The sequence below is a fragment of the Ixodes scapularis genome, unplaced genomic scaffold, assembly GCF_016920785.2.
Source record: "Ixodes scapularis isolate PalLabHiFi unplaced genomic scaffold, ASM1692078v2 PGA_scaffold1__304_contigs__length_218370807, whole genome shotgun sequence".
Lineage (NCBI taxonomy): Eukaryota > Metazoa > Arthropoda > Arachnida > Ixodida > Ixodidae > Ixodes > Ixodes scapularis.
In genome coordinates this window covers 95,739,189-95,756,728 of record NW_024609846.1, presented here as the reverse complement: position 1 = coordinate 95,756,728, position 17,540 = coordinate 95,739,189, and the positions used below count along the sequence as shown (strand labels likewise).

At 47.0% G+C, this 17,540-nt stretch overlaps 1 protein-coding gene across 2 annotated transcripts in view; it reads left to right on the top strand.

Moving 5' to 3' along the window:
* Nucleotides 1-17,540, top strand: part of LOC8053640 (B-cell scaffold protein with ankyrin repeats) — an 83,560-nt gene that overhangs the window by 25,302 nt on the left and 40,718 nt on the right. The window contains exon 1 of one of the 2 annotated variants that reach the window (XM_040500349.2): nt 16,941-17,328. The exons of the other annotated variant lie outside the window; for it this stretch is intronic. Within the exon in view, the coding sequence (XP_040356283.1) occupies nt 17,265-17,328 (64 nt within the window). The 5' untranslated portion in view covers nt 16,941-17,264. Of the gene's footprint in view, nt 1-16,940; nt 17,329-17,540 lie in introns of those variants that run through there. 2 annotated transcript variants of the gene reach the window in all.

Below are 17,540 nucleotides of genomic sequence, written 5' to 3'. Positions count from 1 at the left end.
TTTGCGTAATTAACTTTCTAATATTGTGTTTAAGGACATGGTTTCATTTATAAAATTGCTGAGCATCATCGAAAATCACAAAATCAAGACGGGTTTTTAAGTTTCGGTTTGCAATCGGAGCGCCTCTCTCGGCACCGACGGCGCCACGCCCTGTGGCGAAATAGTGCAACCAACCTCTGCTGCGCTGTTTTCGCGCAATACGCAACAGTCATTAAGTGTGCTTCCAGTGGATACCAAGTCATTCCGGCGTCCCAGGAAATGAATTCACCGACGCTTTAGCAGCAGATGCCCGCAACTCCATCAACGAAGTACAAGCCCCATATACAATATCACATATAAAAACAACAGTGAACATCTTGGGGAAGACCATAAACAAACGCCTGTGGGGCGACTCCACCGATCAAGGTACACATCTACGCACTATCGACCCGCACCTAATGTTTCATGTGCCTCGAGGTCTCACCCGTCGGCATCAAGCTGTGCTACATCGAATACGCCTATACGTGGAATACACAAATAAGTATTTGTTCCTCATAGGAACACTTGATTCGCCAGACTCGCTAACTGCAACACTCCGCAAGATTTGATACACATTATGCTGGATCGTCCCGACTACGAAACTGAACGCACACAACTAAAAGAAGATATTAAATTATCTCCTCAAGAAGACCTCACCTTTGACAAAATACTGGGACTGTGTAGAAACGAAGCCACCGCCACACTTCAGTCATAGTCCCTTCTGCGGTTCCTGACCACAACAGGTCTGATCAAGAAACTCTAATGTAAAATAGGTTTATGTTGCTTTTTGTATGTGTGTGCTTTTAACTTTTATTCACATCTCTTTACCCCACTTCCCCAACCTTACCAGACTAGCCAGTCAGGAAATGCTTCCCGGCTAATTTCTTTGATTTCTATTTTACTCCATAAAAAAATAAGAAAAAAAAAACACCGAAAAAGACAACGGCAAGTATCATAGCACTCCTCCACGTGAAGACTCAAGAAATACTATATCCATGTAAAAAAAAAAAAAAAATTAAAACAATATCAGCATTGAATATAATAGTTCGTCGTAGGTGTTGACATGGAGCATTGTAAAAGCTGTAACGTGTCCTTTGGTCTCATTTCCTATGAAATGGCTATGAGGCTCCTCGCGGGCTTTAAACAAGTAAAGTATTTATAGGGCGTAGTTCTATTTCTTTTTTAATAACCACGCGTCAGACGTTATGCTACATACTTTTTTTCTTATATGAAGCCATTTGGAAAATTAAACACACGTAATGAAATAGAAACGAGAGTTTTTTTATTATTAATTTCATTTGTGATTGTTGCTTTAACTGTGCAACACTTACCAGCGATAAATGCGAACATTACTGGGAAGGCTGGAACTTTTCCCCGGCTACATTCATCTTATATTTTGTTTTCCTTTGTTTTGTTTTGTTTTGTTTTTTTTATTTGGGAAGCCGCATTAGGGTCACGTCAGTATAAATGCGCAAAGGGAAGCGCTTCGAGCGTAGTTTGTTTCCTCATTTAGTGTTTATCCGCTTTCCGTTGCTTTTTCGTTTCCTTGACCCGTTGCTGCTTCCGACCTCACCCTCTTTTTTTATATTTCCTTCTCCCTTCTTCACTCTTTGATGAAGCTAACGTAAGAAGAAAACGGATTCGAATGTCACTCTTCATTCCCAATTTAAATTCGCACGAGGGGCAGAACTCTCCCCAAACTCACTAGATTAACAGCAGGAAAGAAGACGATGGGCTAGCAGTCTGGTTCTAGTTTATTTTCCCAACAGATCAGAGAACAATTAAATCGGAAATGACGTTCTTTCGGTGTTTATGTAGTCCCCAAGGCCGAATGCAAATGATTGATATAATGCTCTTGACTATATGTTATATATTTCTTGTTTTGCTTTGTTTAGGGTTAGATCGATTAAGTTTGCTGACCCAAGAAAGATAAAGTGTGATGACAGCGCATCAGGCCGAGAGCGAGATGGGGTGGCAAAAAACAGTCCTTGTATGTCCGTGTATGTCGACACTAACCTAGCTAACCAGCTGAATAGCTGAAAAGGGAAAGGTTGGGTTTAAACCTTCATTTTTCAATGAGCGAACTGCTGCAACGTCTCCTGAATAATGAAGATTTAAACCCAACCTTTCCCTTTTCAGCTATTCCCAGCGATGAATGTGCTAGTATACTTAACACTGTGTTGGCTTTGGCGTTTTCTACCAGTGAAGTTATTAACTATCCTGACTCTTCACCTTTCGAGTTTTCACAGATGGACCCAATTTTTATAGACACTGTCGGTATTGCAAGTATAATCGAAAATCTAAAGATATCGTCATCTTTTGGAATTGATAACATAAATTCTAAATTTTTAATTAATGCTAAGATGAATAGCTCGATAATTCTGACTCAACTGTTTGAGCAATTTATTGATACAGGTTGTGTATCTGAGGGTTGGAGGGTCCGGAAGGTGATTCCTTTGCATAAATCTGGCAAGCCTTGTCAGAATAGCTTCCGACCCGTACCACTCACTATCATTCCATGTAAAATCATTGAACATGTCGTTTACTCGCATCTTGCAAACTTTTTAGAGTCCAATTATTTTACAGCGGAGCTGTTAAGGGCTAGGTTCCCCAGGATCATGTCCGTGTATGTCGACACAAACCTACCTGGACAGTTACCGCCATCTATAAGCGACGGTGCAAGCACACAACCAGTATGGTTTCCGCCGTCGCTCGTAGATGGCGGCAACCTTTCCAGCTATAATAGAAGAATGGATAGTTGGGCGCGTTGGTGGGAATTCATCGTAGGAAACAGCGCGAAAAACAGACGACGACGAAAGAGAAGCACACAGTGGATCGAGTACAGCTCCGCTGGTCTTCCTTCTTCACGAGAGTGGAAAGGCTGAACGATTTTTTTAATACAGCACATCGCGGATTTCGCAAAACATTTTCATGCGAGACTTAGCTTTTGTGTTTCACACATGATATTCATTCATCCTTGATCGTGGATCTCTAACGGGCTGCATGTTCCTCGATTTTTCAAAAGCATTCGATAAAGTAACACACAAACTAGTTTTCCTCAAACTGAGTAAACTTAACTTAGACTCTGTTGGTTATTAAGTATACGCAGGGTCGCGGCGCGCAATGGCAATAAGCGTAACGCCCGGCAAGGAGGGACGAGACGTAGCCTCCATAGCGTCACATCGCTGTTTTATTAGGACTAACTTCGAAGGAGAAGGAGGAAAACACAGCACACAAAAAAAATAAAGAGAGCTCTCGCGCGCTCCATCTGGTGGTGGTGCATGACACTTGCTAACAGACTCCAATGTACTTGCATGGTTGCACTCTTTCCTCAATAACCTGTCTCAGTTTGTAACAGCTAATAATACTAGTTCTTATCCTCCTCCAGTGGTATACACGCATAAATATATGCGTGTTTCTTGTCGTGATACACACTCTAAAAACAGCCCGTGCGTCTACTTTCCCGCACAACACTCGGAGAGCCAATCACCGCAACGTACGGAGGCAGCTCAACGAATGACGATGCCGAAACATATGTTTAGACCAAAAAACGCAGTCTGAGTTGTGACATTAAGCAATGCAAGAATGACGTTTTGTATTGCTTAATGTCACAATTCAGACTGCGTTTTTTGGTCTAAACATATGTTTCGGCATCGTCATTCGTTGAGCTGCCTCCGTAAGTTGTGGTGATTGGCTCTCCGAGTGTTGTGCGGAAAAGTAGACGCGCGGGATTTTTTTAGAGTGCAGAATGTCCCTCTTATCATCTAAAATTCTAAATAACCACCCTCTTAAAGCCATATCATCGTATAAATATCTGGGCGTGCATGGTGTCTTCTAACCTGTCTTGGAAACTTCACGTCGACCATGTTCTAAATAACGCGAATCACATGCTAGGCTATCTCCGGAGAAACTTTTATCTTGGGCCCATTTAATTAAGATTACTAATACTTTAAAAAAAACATTAGTTCGCACTAAATTGGAAGATGCAGCCTTCGTTTGAGATCTCTTATTTCAGAACTAGAATCAGCTCAAAACCGGCCTTCACGTTTTATACTTTCCAACTGTACCATCGTACATCTAGTGTGACTGCAGTAAAATCATGCCTTATCATTACCTCTCCTTTCGCAGCGTAGAGAATCGTTTCGTCTATGTCAGTTCCATAAGATTTATCATAACAATCCTATTCTGAAAGAAAGGCTACTATCAGTACCTCATTATGTTTTGCGCACGGATTGATCACCAGCACAAAGTTGGCACTCGTCGCACGAAACATTGTCATGACTCTTTTAGTCCCAGCACCTCGACAATGTGGAATCACCTTCCCGGAACCATCGCCGAAATCCCTGAATGCACGCGTTTTAGAACTGCCATAGCTAATCTTTTCCTATAAAGAACCCTAACTGTTTTTTTTTTTTTTTTTTTTTTTTTTTTGCTTTATGTTGTTTTGTTTTTGTGACCTTTCTACCCCACTCTCCTCTGTAACGCCTCTGGCCCCTGAGGGTAGATAAATAGATAAATAAAAACCCAAATATTTAATTTTACGTGTACTTTGGCTCCTGTTTGATGCTTTGCATGTGCATTTGTTTGGTGTTTAACTAGAATAATCACAAAGCAAGAAAGATTGTACAAGCTGCTGAACACGAGCAAAAAGCGGTGCTCTTCTGAGCAAATTAGAACGTTGAGCTTTCTGCATACCTTTCCCTTTGTTCACCAGTTACGTGGTGTTGTATGGTAAGCAGAAAAAAAAAATAAACGAAAACAGCAGAAGTAATGCCATATTATTGCGAGCAAATGAAAACGTTGAAAATAGTGCTAAAACTAAAAAAACAATCAAACTGCTTTTTTTATATATATAGTATGGTATGCTTTACATCAATATAACGTTGTGAATTCAAGTGTACTCTAAATGTACAGTCGCCCGTACGGTTTTCTATAATCTGACGGATGGGTCAATATGTGTCTGCCATGTTGAACAATGCATCTAGTGATAAAAAAGAACAACTTTTATCTAGCTACAGTGATTTAGATCAAATTATTCCAAATTAAATGAGATAAATCTGGTTAAAAATACTTTGACTTTTTATTTTTTACAGGAGAACTTTTTTTTTTTTTTTTTTTGCGTGTGAGCGTCGCGCACGGTGGTGTCTGCGGGACTCGCGGGACGCGTAGTCATGTGACACACGGCATTGGACATAGGCTGGGACGCCTGGTAACGTCCGCTGCGGTCCATCTTAAGGTGAAACGGAGCGGGGAAAGCGAAGCCGTAGCGTTGGATTTCCAGGTCAACGTCACCTCCAAGCGGCCAGCGGTAGGCACGGATTGAAAACGGGAGTGGTGGGTCAGCAACTTGGCTGGCGGCTGCATGTTACACGGGTCCAATGAGGTGTGCTTACCAGAGAGAGCTGGGTATCAGAGAAGCTAGAAAAACGAGGCGACCGTGGAGAGTCGGCATTCCAAAAGAGCACCAGCAAACTCACTTCCATCGCACTTTCTATGAGTCGTTACCGACCCCTTTCTTATCTCGAGTGAAAACAAACGGTAAAATCAGTTTCGAAATGTTTGCATGGCTTGCCGGGTGGTTTAGTCATTCCTCACCTTGACTCAAACGACCACCTTCTATGAAAGAATACGTTCCCTCTTTGTATCGTCTTTGCATAATGCTTCACAAATCCCTGGCGTACAAAGAAAGCGACCAATCGCTTGTTCCTCTTCTCCGTGTCATTTCCCTCCCCCGGATAGTTCATGAGGCGCCGCAAAGGTTATCTCCGACCAGAATCGCTCTTTTCCTCTCCCGTTTGCAGGCGACCGTGTTGCGGGCGGCCCGTTCTTTTCTGTGTTTGTTTGTTTCCGCGCGAGGAGCGCAGGGTGGGGAAGGTTGAAGAAGCCGTCCACGTGCCTCGGATTAAGGCGCGAGTGCCACTTCCGGTGAGTGCGTTGGGAGGGCAAGCGGGGGAACGACGCCACCCTAGGGGGACCCAGCATACCCAAGGGGACCGGGAGGTCTCCCGTCCCTCGTTTGGGGGGATCCTCGCTCGCTTGGCATGAGCCTTAACCGGTCAAAGCAAATAGGAAAGTTCAAAGGCCCCGAGCACTTATCTCTCGACCCGCCCGCACGCGCCCGAACCAGAACTCGAGCGGACCGAGCACGCGCAGTTGGTTAACGCTTCCAAGCACTCTCGTCCTCGGCGTCTCTTTGTGAGAGTATGTGCTCCTCGTGCGACTACTCGCCGTCGAAATTTTTGTGCCCTCTTGTCCGTTATCCTATTCCTTCGACGGTTTTGATTATGACGTTTCCTAACCAGCTGTCTTGCACACATACCTTCGCTTCTTGAAATATACTTTTCGCCGTTTGCTTACTGGCTATGCGTGTAGTCACTAAAGGTTGTCCACGGCTCTGACAGTCTGACTGTACAATTTAAAAAGAAATGGGCAACCAATCACGAAGCCAAGCGTTAAGTAATAGCTCGTGGTTTTAGCTTGAATTGGGATTTTAATTTGACCGCTCTCTACGCCATGCGTTACGCTGATAGTGATTATTAGCCCCGAGAAGTTCGCGTGGCGCCCCCTTACGGCGAACCGGGGTGACGTCACGGCGAGGAGAGAATTTTTCCCCGACTCGGCCCGCTCGCCCTGTGGAGGCTGTGACGACGCTAGCTGACGGCGCGCTCGTTTCTATTTAATTTTCTTTTTGGCGTGTTTTTCGTAGGAAGCGTAAATTTTTATATGAGCCTTTATTGAGGTATGGCCTGTAGTTACAGGCGAAACTTCAACCAACATTTTAAGCATGGTTGACAGGGCAGGCAACGCAATAATCACAGCTGGCATATAAAAATAAAGAAATACGGCCACAATTGCAGGAGCGTCACTATAGATTTACATTTTGCACAATAAATGCTGCTGATGGTATGAATGAATTGGCAGGTTATGTATATTATTTTTTTGTATCTCTGTTTTTAAACAAGATCGCCGAAGCAGAAAAGCTACATGCTGCTCGAGCAACATGTTAAATACAGTCTGGGCCATGAAGAGAGAATTACAAGTAAGACAGCCCAAGTGCAGGGGCAAAGAAAAAAAAAGAAAAAAAACAAGGAACATTTATTATATACATTGCTCGCATTTGACCTTTGCTGGATTCGGATGGTATTTCAATGGACTACACGGGTGGTATCTGTGGACTTGTTTATATCAACCCTCAAGTAATGTATAACAAACGTAAGCGAAGGTGTCTAGCTCGTTATTAGCCCCTTAAGCCCTAAAATTGAAATTTTACTTAAATCGAATTGTCCTGAAGCTAAAATACCAGAAGCTTTTCTCACGCAGAATGTCGCCCTTCACAGGTTCCACATTTTCTGCTGCCAGTGCTGCATCTACCACTGGACAGACGTTCGAATGCCTGCTTTTACTCCTGTTTGCCTCTGATGTCAGAGAGTCCAGCTCTAGGGAGTTTGGAAGCTGAGGAAGCTTTTGGGGACCTGCAGCAGTGTCCCTTTTAATTGGAAATGACAATTCAGACTCAACGGTGTATTTTCGGAATACCCAAGGCTGGAATAAAGAATGTCAGGAAAAAGTATAAACATTACATATTACGGCACTATTGCCGTGCATAGTTTGGCAGTTCAATACATATCATACAGACAACTGGGGGCAATTCGACCGTTTTTGCTGCTACCATACAAACTGATTTCCAGTAATTGTGCAGCTTCTAAGAAATATGCCTGCATGCGTGTGTAAACTATATAATTAATTCACGAAGAAGCTACATTTATTGAAAACAACCCTGCTGCGCGAGCACTTTCAAGATCATCAGACGCAGGGCCTTTAAAACATCTGCGAACCAGCGCGTGCAGAGTGGCAGCGCAGAGTCAGGGTCGCGAGCTAATTTGCCGACCACCCAAGGGCCCATGATATAAATGCCACTTCAAATGCCTTGAAAGCGGGATGTAATATCGTCTTAAATCATAAACGTGCAAGGAACAGAATCCCAGCGTCTGAAACACTCGCGCCACCGCTTCACCGACCCCTCGCAAGATTGCCTTGTGTCGTGTGGACGGACGGAGAGGTTCATCGGCGGAATTGCCCCCGCCGATAGCTTTCGGGATTTTTAACACAATTATAAAGGTAAAAGGGATAAGCAGGCTTATAAAATGTACGGAAGCACGTCAATATCGGCCTAACTCAACGTCTTGCACACCGGGTAAACGAAGTCCAGCTCCTCGAAGAGCTTGCGGCACACAACGCCAAACCAGGAAACCGGTGCTGGGAAGCGAGCCGATGCGAGATCGCGGAGCGGAGTACTCCCCCTGACGTCACGGCACACCTCACCCAATCCGGGCGCGGCGACCGCAGCGACGCTTGTGTTCGCTCTCGGGGCTAATAGCCGAGAAAACGCTCCTTTATGGACCGTGAGATCCGACGATTACGCGCGCTGCGGTGAAGAGTGGAACATTGATGACGTCAGCGTATAACAACGCGACGTTCACAGGTTCGAAATCGAAGCAAATCGGAAAATGTTTATGCTGCGCGTGCTGTGGAAGTGACTTCGAAGGCTAAGCGCTTGTGTTCCTAGCCTTCGTGCGTTGTGTCTCGGCAGAAGTCTCGATACACCGATCTCACTGCGTTCGGCGCACGCGTGACGCCGCTCTTTAGCCCACGGAGGCAGACGGCCGTCCATACGAGGGCTCGTGCCGTCTCGTGCTCTACACGCGCAGAGCTCCAGCAAGGTCGTCGCACGTGCAGAAAGATTAAAGTTCCCTCCATGCATCGCGTCAGCGGTGGCGTAGTAAAACTGACTGGTGAGATCGGTCACGAGCCCTCGTATGCCTGTATTGTAAATACAAGATGGGATTCACTCGTACTCACTGTTGACCGCAGCTTTTGAGCCCATTCAATGAAATGTCGAGTTTTATCGCATTAATGTTTGAGTCGCTAATTCTTTGTTTGGAGCGACAATTTGATCAGTGCCGTATTAAAGTATATTTGCGGTCCTCTCGTACACATGTGGATTTTCGGAAACCCTGAGATAGGCGCGGAATTTGAACGTTTCATTGTGTACGCGGTATTACTGTTGGCGTTCTGTTGTTCATATTCGTGTATTCAGTCACTAATTGTACTGGGGCCTATTATAATTGTTTATTAATCAGCCTTGTTATTTTACCGACGACGTTGTTCTTATTCTTACCGTCAGTTGCTATACAAATATCGATAGTTTTCTTTTGTCTTCTTTTACGAAATTACATATTTGCGTTTCTCCGTCATGGTGGTCTTCGTGGTAATGCTACCGCACACGCGAGATATTGACTCATTGTGTTATTTAATATAACCTTTTTTTTTTTCGCCGGAGCGAATGTCGTCTGCGTCGGTATTTCTGAAGGTCACGAGAAAAAAAAACTTGACGCACAACACAGTCCGGAAAGAGGGGTGGCTTCCCGCGCATCCCAAGTTGCGAGGCTTGGCAACCTGCCAGCGCGATATAATACAAAGAGGTGAGACGGCATCTGACTTTTGTGCACATTCGGCAAGAAAACATTAATCGCGGCGAGGAGTCTGGGGATAACCGCCTGGTGGGATGGTTTCAGAACCCAGAGTGAGGATACTTCAACTTCCTCTGCAGGTGCAAGCACGTGCAATGCCGAGCTTCTTTGCACTTTGGTAATTAGCACATAACCGCATGGGTAACACGTGCACTACCCATAGCGAGGAAAACAGCAGCGCCTTTCGCGAGCTTCTCACCGCGAATAATGTGAACTACACACTTCCCCGTTGAAATTTTGGTAATGTTATTGTCATAGTAGAACTCAATTTTAACTTCCGAAATTTTCGAAACAATGGAAGTTGTTCAAACTGAGAGGAATCTAAACTAATAAAAAGAAACTATAACCGTTTATGTCGAATGGTTAGAAGACTGCTACAAGCTATTATAAGTCACAATTTGAAAACTGAAGGCCTGAAAGCGTATTTTTCTTATGTGTTTGCGTAGGGAGGTAACAACTTTGGGATTCCCACTTCGGCAGGAAAGCAAAATGGTACCTTGCAATTCAAGAAGATAGGATAGGATGAGGGAAAGGAAGGCCAGGGAAGAGGAAGCAAACGAAAACGCTGGAGAGAAGAGGAGGTTTCCCCCTCTCTCCAACGTTCCGTATGCTTCCTTCTCCCCAGCCTTCGTTTCCCTCTTCCTCACCTCTTGGGTTGCAACGGACTATAGTATTGCTATCTCTTCAATGGATGCCAACTTGGCAACTCGTGATCGTTCGCAATATAGAAAAAAAAATTAGGTGTCTTTAATCTGAGGTTTCTGTAAAAATCATCATGACGACTCACAGCCCCCTCGGCATCAATATTTCTATTAACCTCAAGATATTATTGTCGTGTGATTTCTTTTATACTTCGTCTCACCTTTGCGTGGACTAACTGCGGAAGTTGTGCAAGCGCGAGCGGCTAGCCTTGACTGCCTTCACTGGCGCACTCGCTGCACGAGCGCTCGTGCACCCGCCAAGGTTTCATCAAAAGCAACTTGCCCGCGCTTCCAGCACGCGCGGCAAACAATAGTCCATGCTAAGGTGAGACGAAGTATAGGGGCGAAGCTCCTTAGGGGCTAGCCATGTCCGTTTGTCCGTCCGATGTCCGGTGTCGGGTGCTCCTGCTCACGAGCACGTGAGTGCGTGCTCCCGTGCTCGTGTAGGGCAAAAAAAAAAAAAAAAAAAAAAAAACAACCGCATTTCCACGTGGTGAATGATGTTGATTGGGGCGAAGCTCTGGTGGTGCTTGTCTGCGTAGACGGTAAGCCGCAGCATGCCGAGCCTTTCGTTCGTTTTCATCCATGTCAGAATGAGAATGTGTGGTATGGAACGTGGTTATATACGGATTTGAGCATTTGACCACAGCGTGACATGGATGAAAACGAACGAAAGGCTCGGCATGCTGCGGCTCAGCGTCTAGGCAGACAAGCACCACCCGAGCTTCGCCCCAATCAACATCATTCACCATGTGGAGATGCGATTTTTGTTTTCATTGTATGTTTCTTTTCGAAATTGGAGAGCTTTGTACAATTTTCTTCCACTTTCCTGGTAAACACTTATCATTATTCCTCTCCTGAACCACGTCCATAAATTTTACAGACGACTTGCTAGTAAATCACACCTAGGCAAACGCGTACCCTGAAGTTTACCAAACAAGCGCTAGATCTGAAAACTTCGTCGCTCCCGCAGACAAAGTCAACTAGGATTCCCCCTCTCTATCAACATATACTTCCCCACTCTATGCTCTTTACCCGTCCAGCATTCCCCCCCGCTTTGCATCATATTCCATGCGGCGGCTTCCAAAGGGGCCGCGGGGTGTTCCCATCGGAGTTCCCCTTCACGACACCGCTATCGACCAAACTTCGAAGCGACGACCCGGGAAAACCCCGGCTCCCAAGAGCGGAGACCGCGGAGGAGAGGGAGGACTTGGGCGCCGCCGTGCATCACTCTGCTCCCCAGCTCCTCCGAAGAAAGTTCCGGAGCACTTGGATGAAGGAAAACTATACCGGCTCAAATTGAGTCGCGCGGTGACTCAGAGGGGCCGTCTCCAGCGCCTCCGAAGGAGCCTCGACGATCCCAGGCGCGCGTGTGCGCTCGAACACACGCACGCACGCGCCGAGCTTCTCTCTCGAGCTCCTCGCTTGTTTTCGCGCCTCGCCCCGCGGCGTTCATGCAGACCGCCTGTTCTTGGATGCGGCGCGCGTTTCGCCCGTGGTCGTCGCGTAGTCCGGAACACCGCCGGGGAGGTGGAGGCGTGCTGGACGCGATCGCGCGGCAGTTTTGGAGTGTTGCGGACGAGTGGGCGGCCACTGCCTGGGCGCTCTGTTCGCCGGCCAACGTGTTGGGAATCGTGTGTCACCGCATGGTCCGGAAGACCAGACGTGAGTTCTTATTTAATTACTTTTATTAGCTGCTGTTACAAGTATTACCTTTGTTTCGATTTTGTATTTTTTTTTCGGGCCCATATTATGTCCGCTATTGTATAATTCAAGTACTTTTTTTTTATGGGGGACGGGGGGGGGGGGGGGGGGGGGATATTTACTTCTACTTCTTATTGGGGTTGTCATGCTACATTCTCCCATTTGTAAGAAAGTAACCGGTCTCTAAAGGAGTCCAGTTTTTTCATCGCGACATACAATCGTGAATTAATGACTACGGGTCTCAAGTGAAAATAACACATGCTGCTCTGCAGTTGTGACAATATCTTGTCACAACATATAATGGGGCAATATATTGTCACATAATTAGCAGCGTAACGTTGCATTGCTCATCGAATACCACCAACAACGAAGGGCGATTTTCCCTGATGACGAAGAAACGGTTTCCTGACCCCGGTTACCGCTCATTCACACTGGAAGCGGATCCGCGTTCGCAAAGCGGTTGCGAACGCGGTTGTATAAAGATCCAATTCAATTGCACGCGCACTCGATAACATCAAGTGCGCGTGAAAGTGTGCGTTCGCAACCGCTTTGCGAACGCGGATCCGCTTCCAGTGTGAATGAGCGGTTGAAGGGGCGGTGCAACGATAATCAATCGGAATATTTTTTTTCTACTTTACATGAGCTTGCTGGCACTAGTAGGACTCAAGGATACTCGCACCTAACGCCACTGGCCAAGAGACTACTTTGTTGCGGTGTAATTTCAAGGACAAACTGAGCGATTGAATTCAATATCTCCTTCGCGAAACTTGATGTAACTGGGTGATCGCAGTATCCCGCAGTCAGCGGCGTCACAAGGGGGGGGGGGGGGGGGGGGGGGAAGCGGGGGGGAAGGGGGGCGGGGGGTAAGGGGGGCGGGGGGGGGGGGGGGGGCTTCGCGGGGTAATAACTCGGGTACCGCTGACCCTAGTGGCACTAGCTGACCCTAGTGACGCCACTGCCTCCAGTGATGATATTTCAATGCGGCTCATAGATTGGACCTGAGCATTGCCTGGGCACTCGATTTGGGCTCGTGATAATCGATAGCTCGAGAAACAGTCGGGTAGTGAGTGACCCGTGCCCAATCGCTGCGATGACGACGATAGCCGAACCATAAAAATGTCTTTAACAGCGCGCAGGCCTTTACATTGCCAACCCAGCGCGTGGCTATGATCAACATTGGCGGCATATAGACGCTTTGCAGCAGCTGTGCATGGACGCCGCCATAACTGACCTTCAGTTTTTGTTTCCTCTTATTCCATTTTCTTCAATTAGTCTTTACCGTAGCAGGCCAGGTTATTGCCATATTAGATTACACTGTGTCTTTTTCTAAAGCATCGACCTTTGTAAAGGATCGTCAACTACCGTTTCAGTTGCTCGGCACCTTGGTAAGACAAGAGAAGGTCAGTAATGGCGGCTGTAATTTGGCGCGTGTGTAAAGCGTCTATATACTTCGTCTCACCCTACGATGGACTAAAGGCAAAAGCTACGGACCGCCACATCCAATCACGATCCACTTAGAAATTGCGTATTGCGCTTTGATGCACGTATCAGTGGCCGCGTCTCGAATCACTGATTGGGATTGGCGGACAGTGGTTCGAATCGAAATAGCACTGAGTGACTCAACAATTTTACATTGCAAAAAAAAAAAAAGGCTGTTTGCAGTGTCAAAGCTATAGAAATGATTCAGCGTTTTTTGGTTCGGAGTATTATTCGTCCACCCCAATCCAATGCTAGGCATGTCATAGTGTAGCGTAGAACGTGATTGGACCTGACGGCCCGTGGCGTTGGCCTTTAGTCCATCGTCGGATGAGACAGTATAATCAGCTCCAGATCACGTGACCGCTTATTGTGACTGCGAGTTGAGGGGGTGAACGCTGCTCGCTTTTCTTTAATATTTATGCGACTTATATTGCGTGGGGTGAAAAACGAACGCGTGTGTCATAAGTCATTAACGTCAGGGATCTGTTCTAAGCGGTATTTGCGCAAAGTACAAAACTTGTTGCCTCGCCCCTTTAAGTATTATGCGCAATCAACTGGCTAGCTGCTGCACAGACACGCACTTGAGTTAGAGTTGTCAGTGCATTGTGCAAGAAACCGACCCAAAAATTTGACAAAAGTCGGATTTTAAGAAAAGCGTTTTATGTACGCTATATTTTAAACCATAACCTGCACGTAATTGTCGCAAAGTTCCTTTGTTGAACACAAGTATTCGCAATTTCCTCAAAACAAGTTCTCGCGCGTGGTTTCGTTTCAAAACAAGATAGTGCGAAACTATATTCCAATATTTCGATTTTCGGTTCGTGCTTTGGTTCGTTTTTGCGGGTGTGTTCCAGATTTCAGTCGATTTCCGTCGCCGCGCTGATTTGTCACGAACCCCAATCCGCATATCCGTTGACACGCTGACCGTGTCCAAGCGCAAGTCAATCGATGACGCGAAACTCGTCTCCACTCCGTGAGCCGTGTTTGACCGCAAGGTTTGGTTGTCACTGTCAAACGCATGCACGGGCCTGCGGAGAGTTACCCAAGGGCCCTTATAGAAATGATAGTGTCGTGTTTATACAGCCGGAAGTTCGTCTGCCCCAATGGGCGTCTGGTGTCTCAGCTGTAGGTCAGAATTTTAGCCAGTGCAGCACAACCGCTAGCCTGGGGTCTTTAACGTGCGCCACGCAGTAGTGATACACGACCGCACGCCGGTACGATGCTCATTCATGGATCGAAACGGCCAGGGGTGGGGATTGAGCCCAGGGTCCCTAGGTTCTGCAGCGCAAGCTTTCGCTCCACGTTCTCCGAGCTGATGTGCGCTAGCCTATATACTCGGCCACTGATCCCCCTGGCCCTTAAAGGCATTTTCTGAAGAGTGTATGAAGAAATCGTCCACATTTCTTTTTTCGAAAGTGCACAGCGGCAATAGACATCTTTGAATGCAAATGTTCTGGGATGATTGTGTCATACTACAAGGTATACAATTTGTAAACATATACCTCTGTGTCACTTAGTTGTTGCTGCCGCAGTCTCAGGAATTCCACAATGGTATTGACTGATTCTTTATCTGTGTTGTCAGAATGTAGCGGATTTGAGCTGGATGGATAGGGACACCAATATAACGGTGACAGGCCGAGTGAACCATTCGGTAAATTCGGCAAATTGTGCGCGGTACTGCATTATGATTTTTCAAAAATAAACATCTTTGCAGATTTTTTTGTTTTGTTCACCACTTCAGACATGCGGTTTAAAGCGTGCCTTAAAGGGATACTGAACCAAGGAATTTGGTGTCCATAATAAGTGGCGCACGTTCTTTCCACGAGCCAGCAGCCGCCGGTGTGCGTGAGCACAGGCAACAAAAATGACGTCACAGACCTCCATTCGTGGTTGAGATGACAGTGAAATGTATGGGCTTCGGACCAAAGGAGAATAAAGACAAGTTTTTCATCTACACAGTGGTGCCTGGTGTAAAAAGTAAGCGATGAATTGGTCTAACAAGCACGTAGCTTTCACTTGTAGAGATGAAAAGCCTGTCTTTATTCTCCTTTAGTCCGAAGCCCATGCATTTCACTGTCATCTCAACCGCGAGTGGAGGTCTGTGACGTCATTTTTGTTGCGTGTGCTCGCGCACTCCGGCGGCTGCTGGCTGGTGGAAAGAACGTGCGCCACTTATTACGGGCACTAAATTCTTTGGTTCAGTATCCCTTTAAGCCGGGGTGATACTGCCTATACTTTATACTAAAGACAGTCTGCAAGCAGTTTCGAACGCGCCATTCACCGCGGGATCCGTGCTTCGAATGCATAAGGCAATGAGTTCAAGGAGGGAACTTGGCACGCGGCGTTCGAAACACAGATGTTGCGGTGACCTGTGTTTGCAGACTGTCTTTTGTTTGATGTATGGGCAGTGTGACCCAGGCTTTAGAGTGGCGTCGCGATCTGTTCACTACTGATATCGTGGCCGCAAAAATTATACGTGCTAAACTAAAGTTCCTGATTTTGAGAAATTAGAGAGTTTTAGTAGATCGGTTCCCATGACTCCGATAACATTACCCGATGCTCCGCCACCGCCTCCCTTGCGCATGCATAGTATCGTTATCGGGGCTATCGAAGGTATCGGAACGATCTACTAAAACTTTCTATTATCGGTTAGGCAGTTAAGGGCATCGCTGCCTCGTGTGAGCACGGTACTTTGCTCGATAGAATGCACCCGTTGAATGAACGCGCGCTCATTGGAAGCATGTGCCCTTGCAATGGGTCTCAAACGGGCAAGTTGGAAAATGATTTTCGCAGTGTCTCCTTTGGTGTGGCTCTCACCATTCCACAAAAGCGCGAAGCTGGTTGGAAGAACTTAACCACGAACCGTCTGGACACGGAAGCCCCCGAAGCGAGTAGGGGGTTCCTTTGTAAGTGTGTCCTCCTCCCGCGATTTTTTTCTTCGTTGTCGACATTTCATACAGATGTCATCGTTGAATTTACTGCGCGTGCTCTACTCGTGGGATGCAAGGCACACGTTTGATATCGGCCCCCTTCTATCTATCCTGGCGAAGGAACAAGTAATCAATCGTCTCATCGACGGGACCAGCTACTCCAAGAAGTATACGACTTGTTAGAACTTTAGGTGTAATTCAATGCGTCGAAATACGTACTAGATTTCACTGTTTGCGGCGGATATAAAGCGACGTGTATATACACACCGCGGTCTCGCGCTCACAAGGTCGTAAACAAGAGACTTGTACCCCTGGAGGTTCAAAAAACGGTCACTGGGAAAAAAGCCCTCTCTCTTTTGCGTCTAAAACACAGCAGACTCCGCTTTCATTCCGAAGGTTTGGCCCCCCAAGCTCCGCATCGTGTTTCCTTTTCTTTATCTTTCGATCTCGGCAGAGGGGCCCGGAATCTTTGAGTCTTTGGGTACCCCCCCCCCCTTTCCCCCAATCCCATGTCAGAAAGAGGGGGTGGGGGGACCTCCAAACAGGGGGCGCAAGCTGGGGTCCGTCTGCGCGGCACGCCGGGCGCGTGTCTGTTTTGTTGGTGGGCCGCCGGCGGCGCGGATGCCGGGACGAAGACGGGGACGGCCCCCCTCCCGAGGAGCACTCGTTCAGTTTCCGCCTCCTCGCCGTTTCCTGTGGCCGCCGCATCTGGAGTAGGGGAGGCCCTCGCCTCTTCCGCTGCAGCCGTCGACGCCCAGGGCTCAGCCGAGGACCGGGAGAGCCCAGAGACGAGACAGCCTGGCCGCTCGTCTCCCGACGTTGTTTGGTGTGCGCACTGCGTTACCACAGTTCCAAGTTTCGGCGGAGTGCTGTTTTGTTGGCTTTGGGCTGCCGTCCTTGCCATGAGGGATCCTCGCAAGATGTCCTGGTCGCAGCTCAAAGGATGGGCCATGTGCCTCCGAAAAGGTCTGTTTTGTGGGGGGTCTTTTTCGTTCGGGGGAGTTGTTGTTTTCCGTTTGAACCGGTTGAGCCGCGGGTGGTAGTAGTAGCCATCTTAATTAGAAAGTTTTAGCAGAGCATACCGCTGACTACCGCGGCCATGACACGGTCCCTGGTGCGCACTGAAGAGCGTGCCTCGTAGATGCTGCGCGAGCTGACGCTAGCAGTGCCGCTCTGTT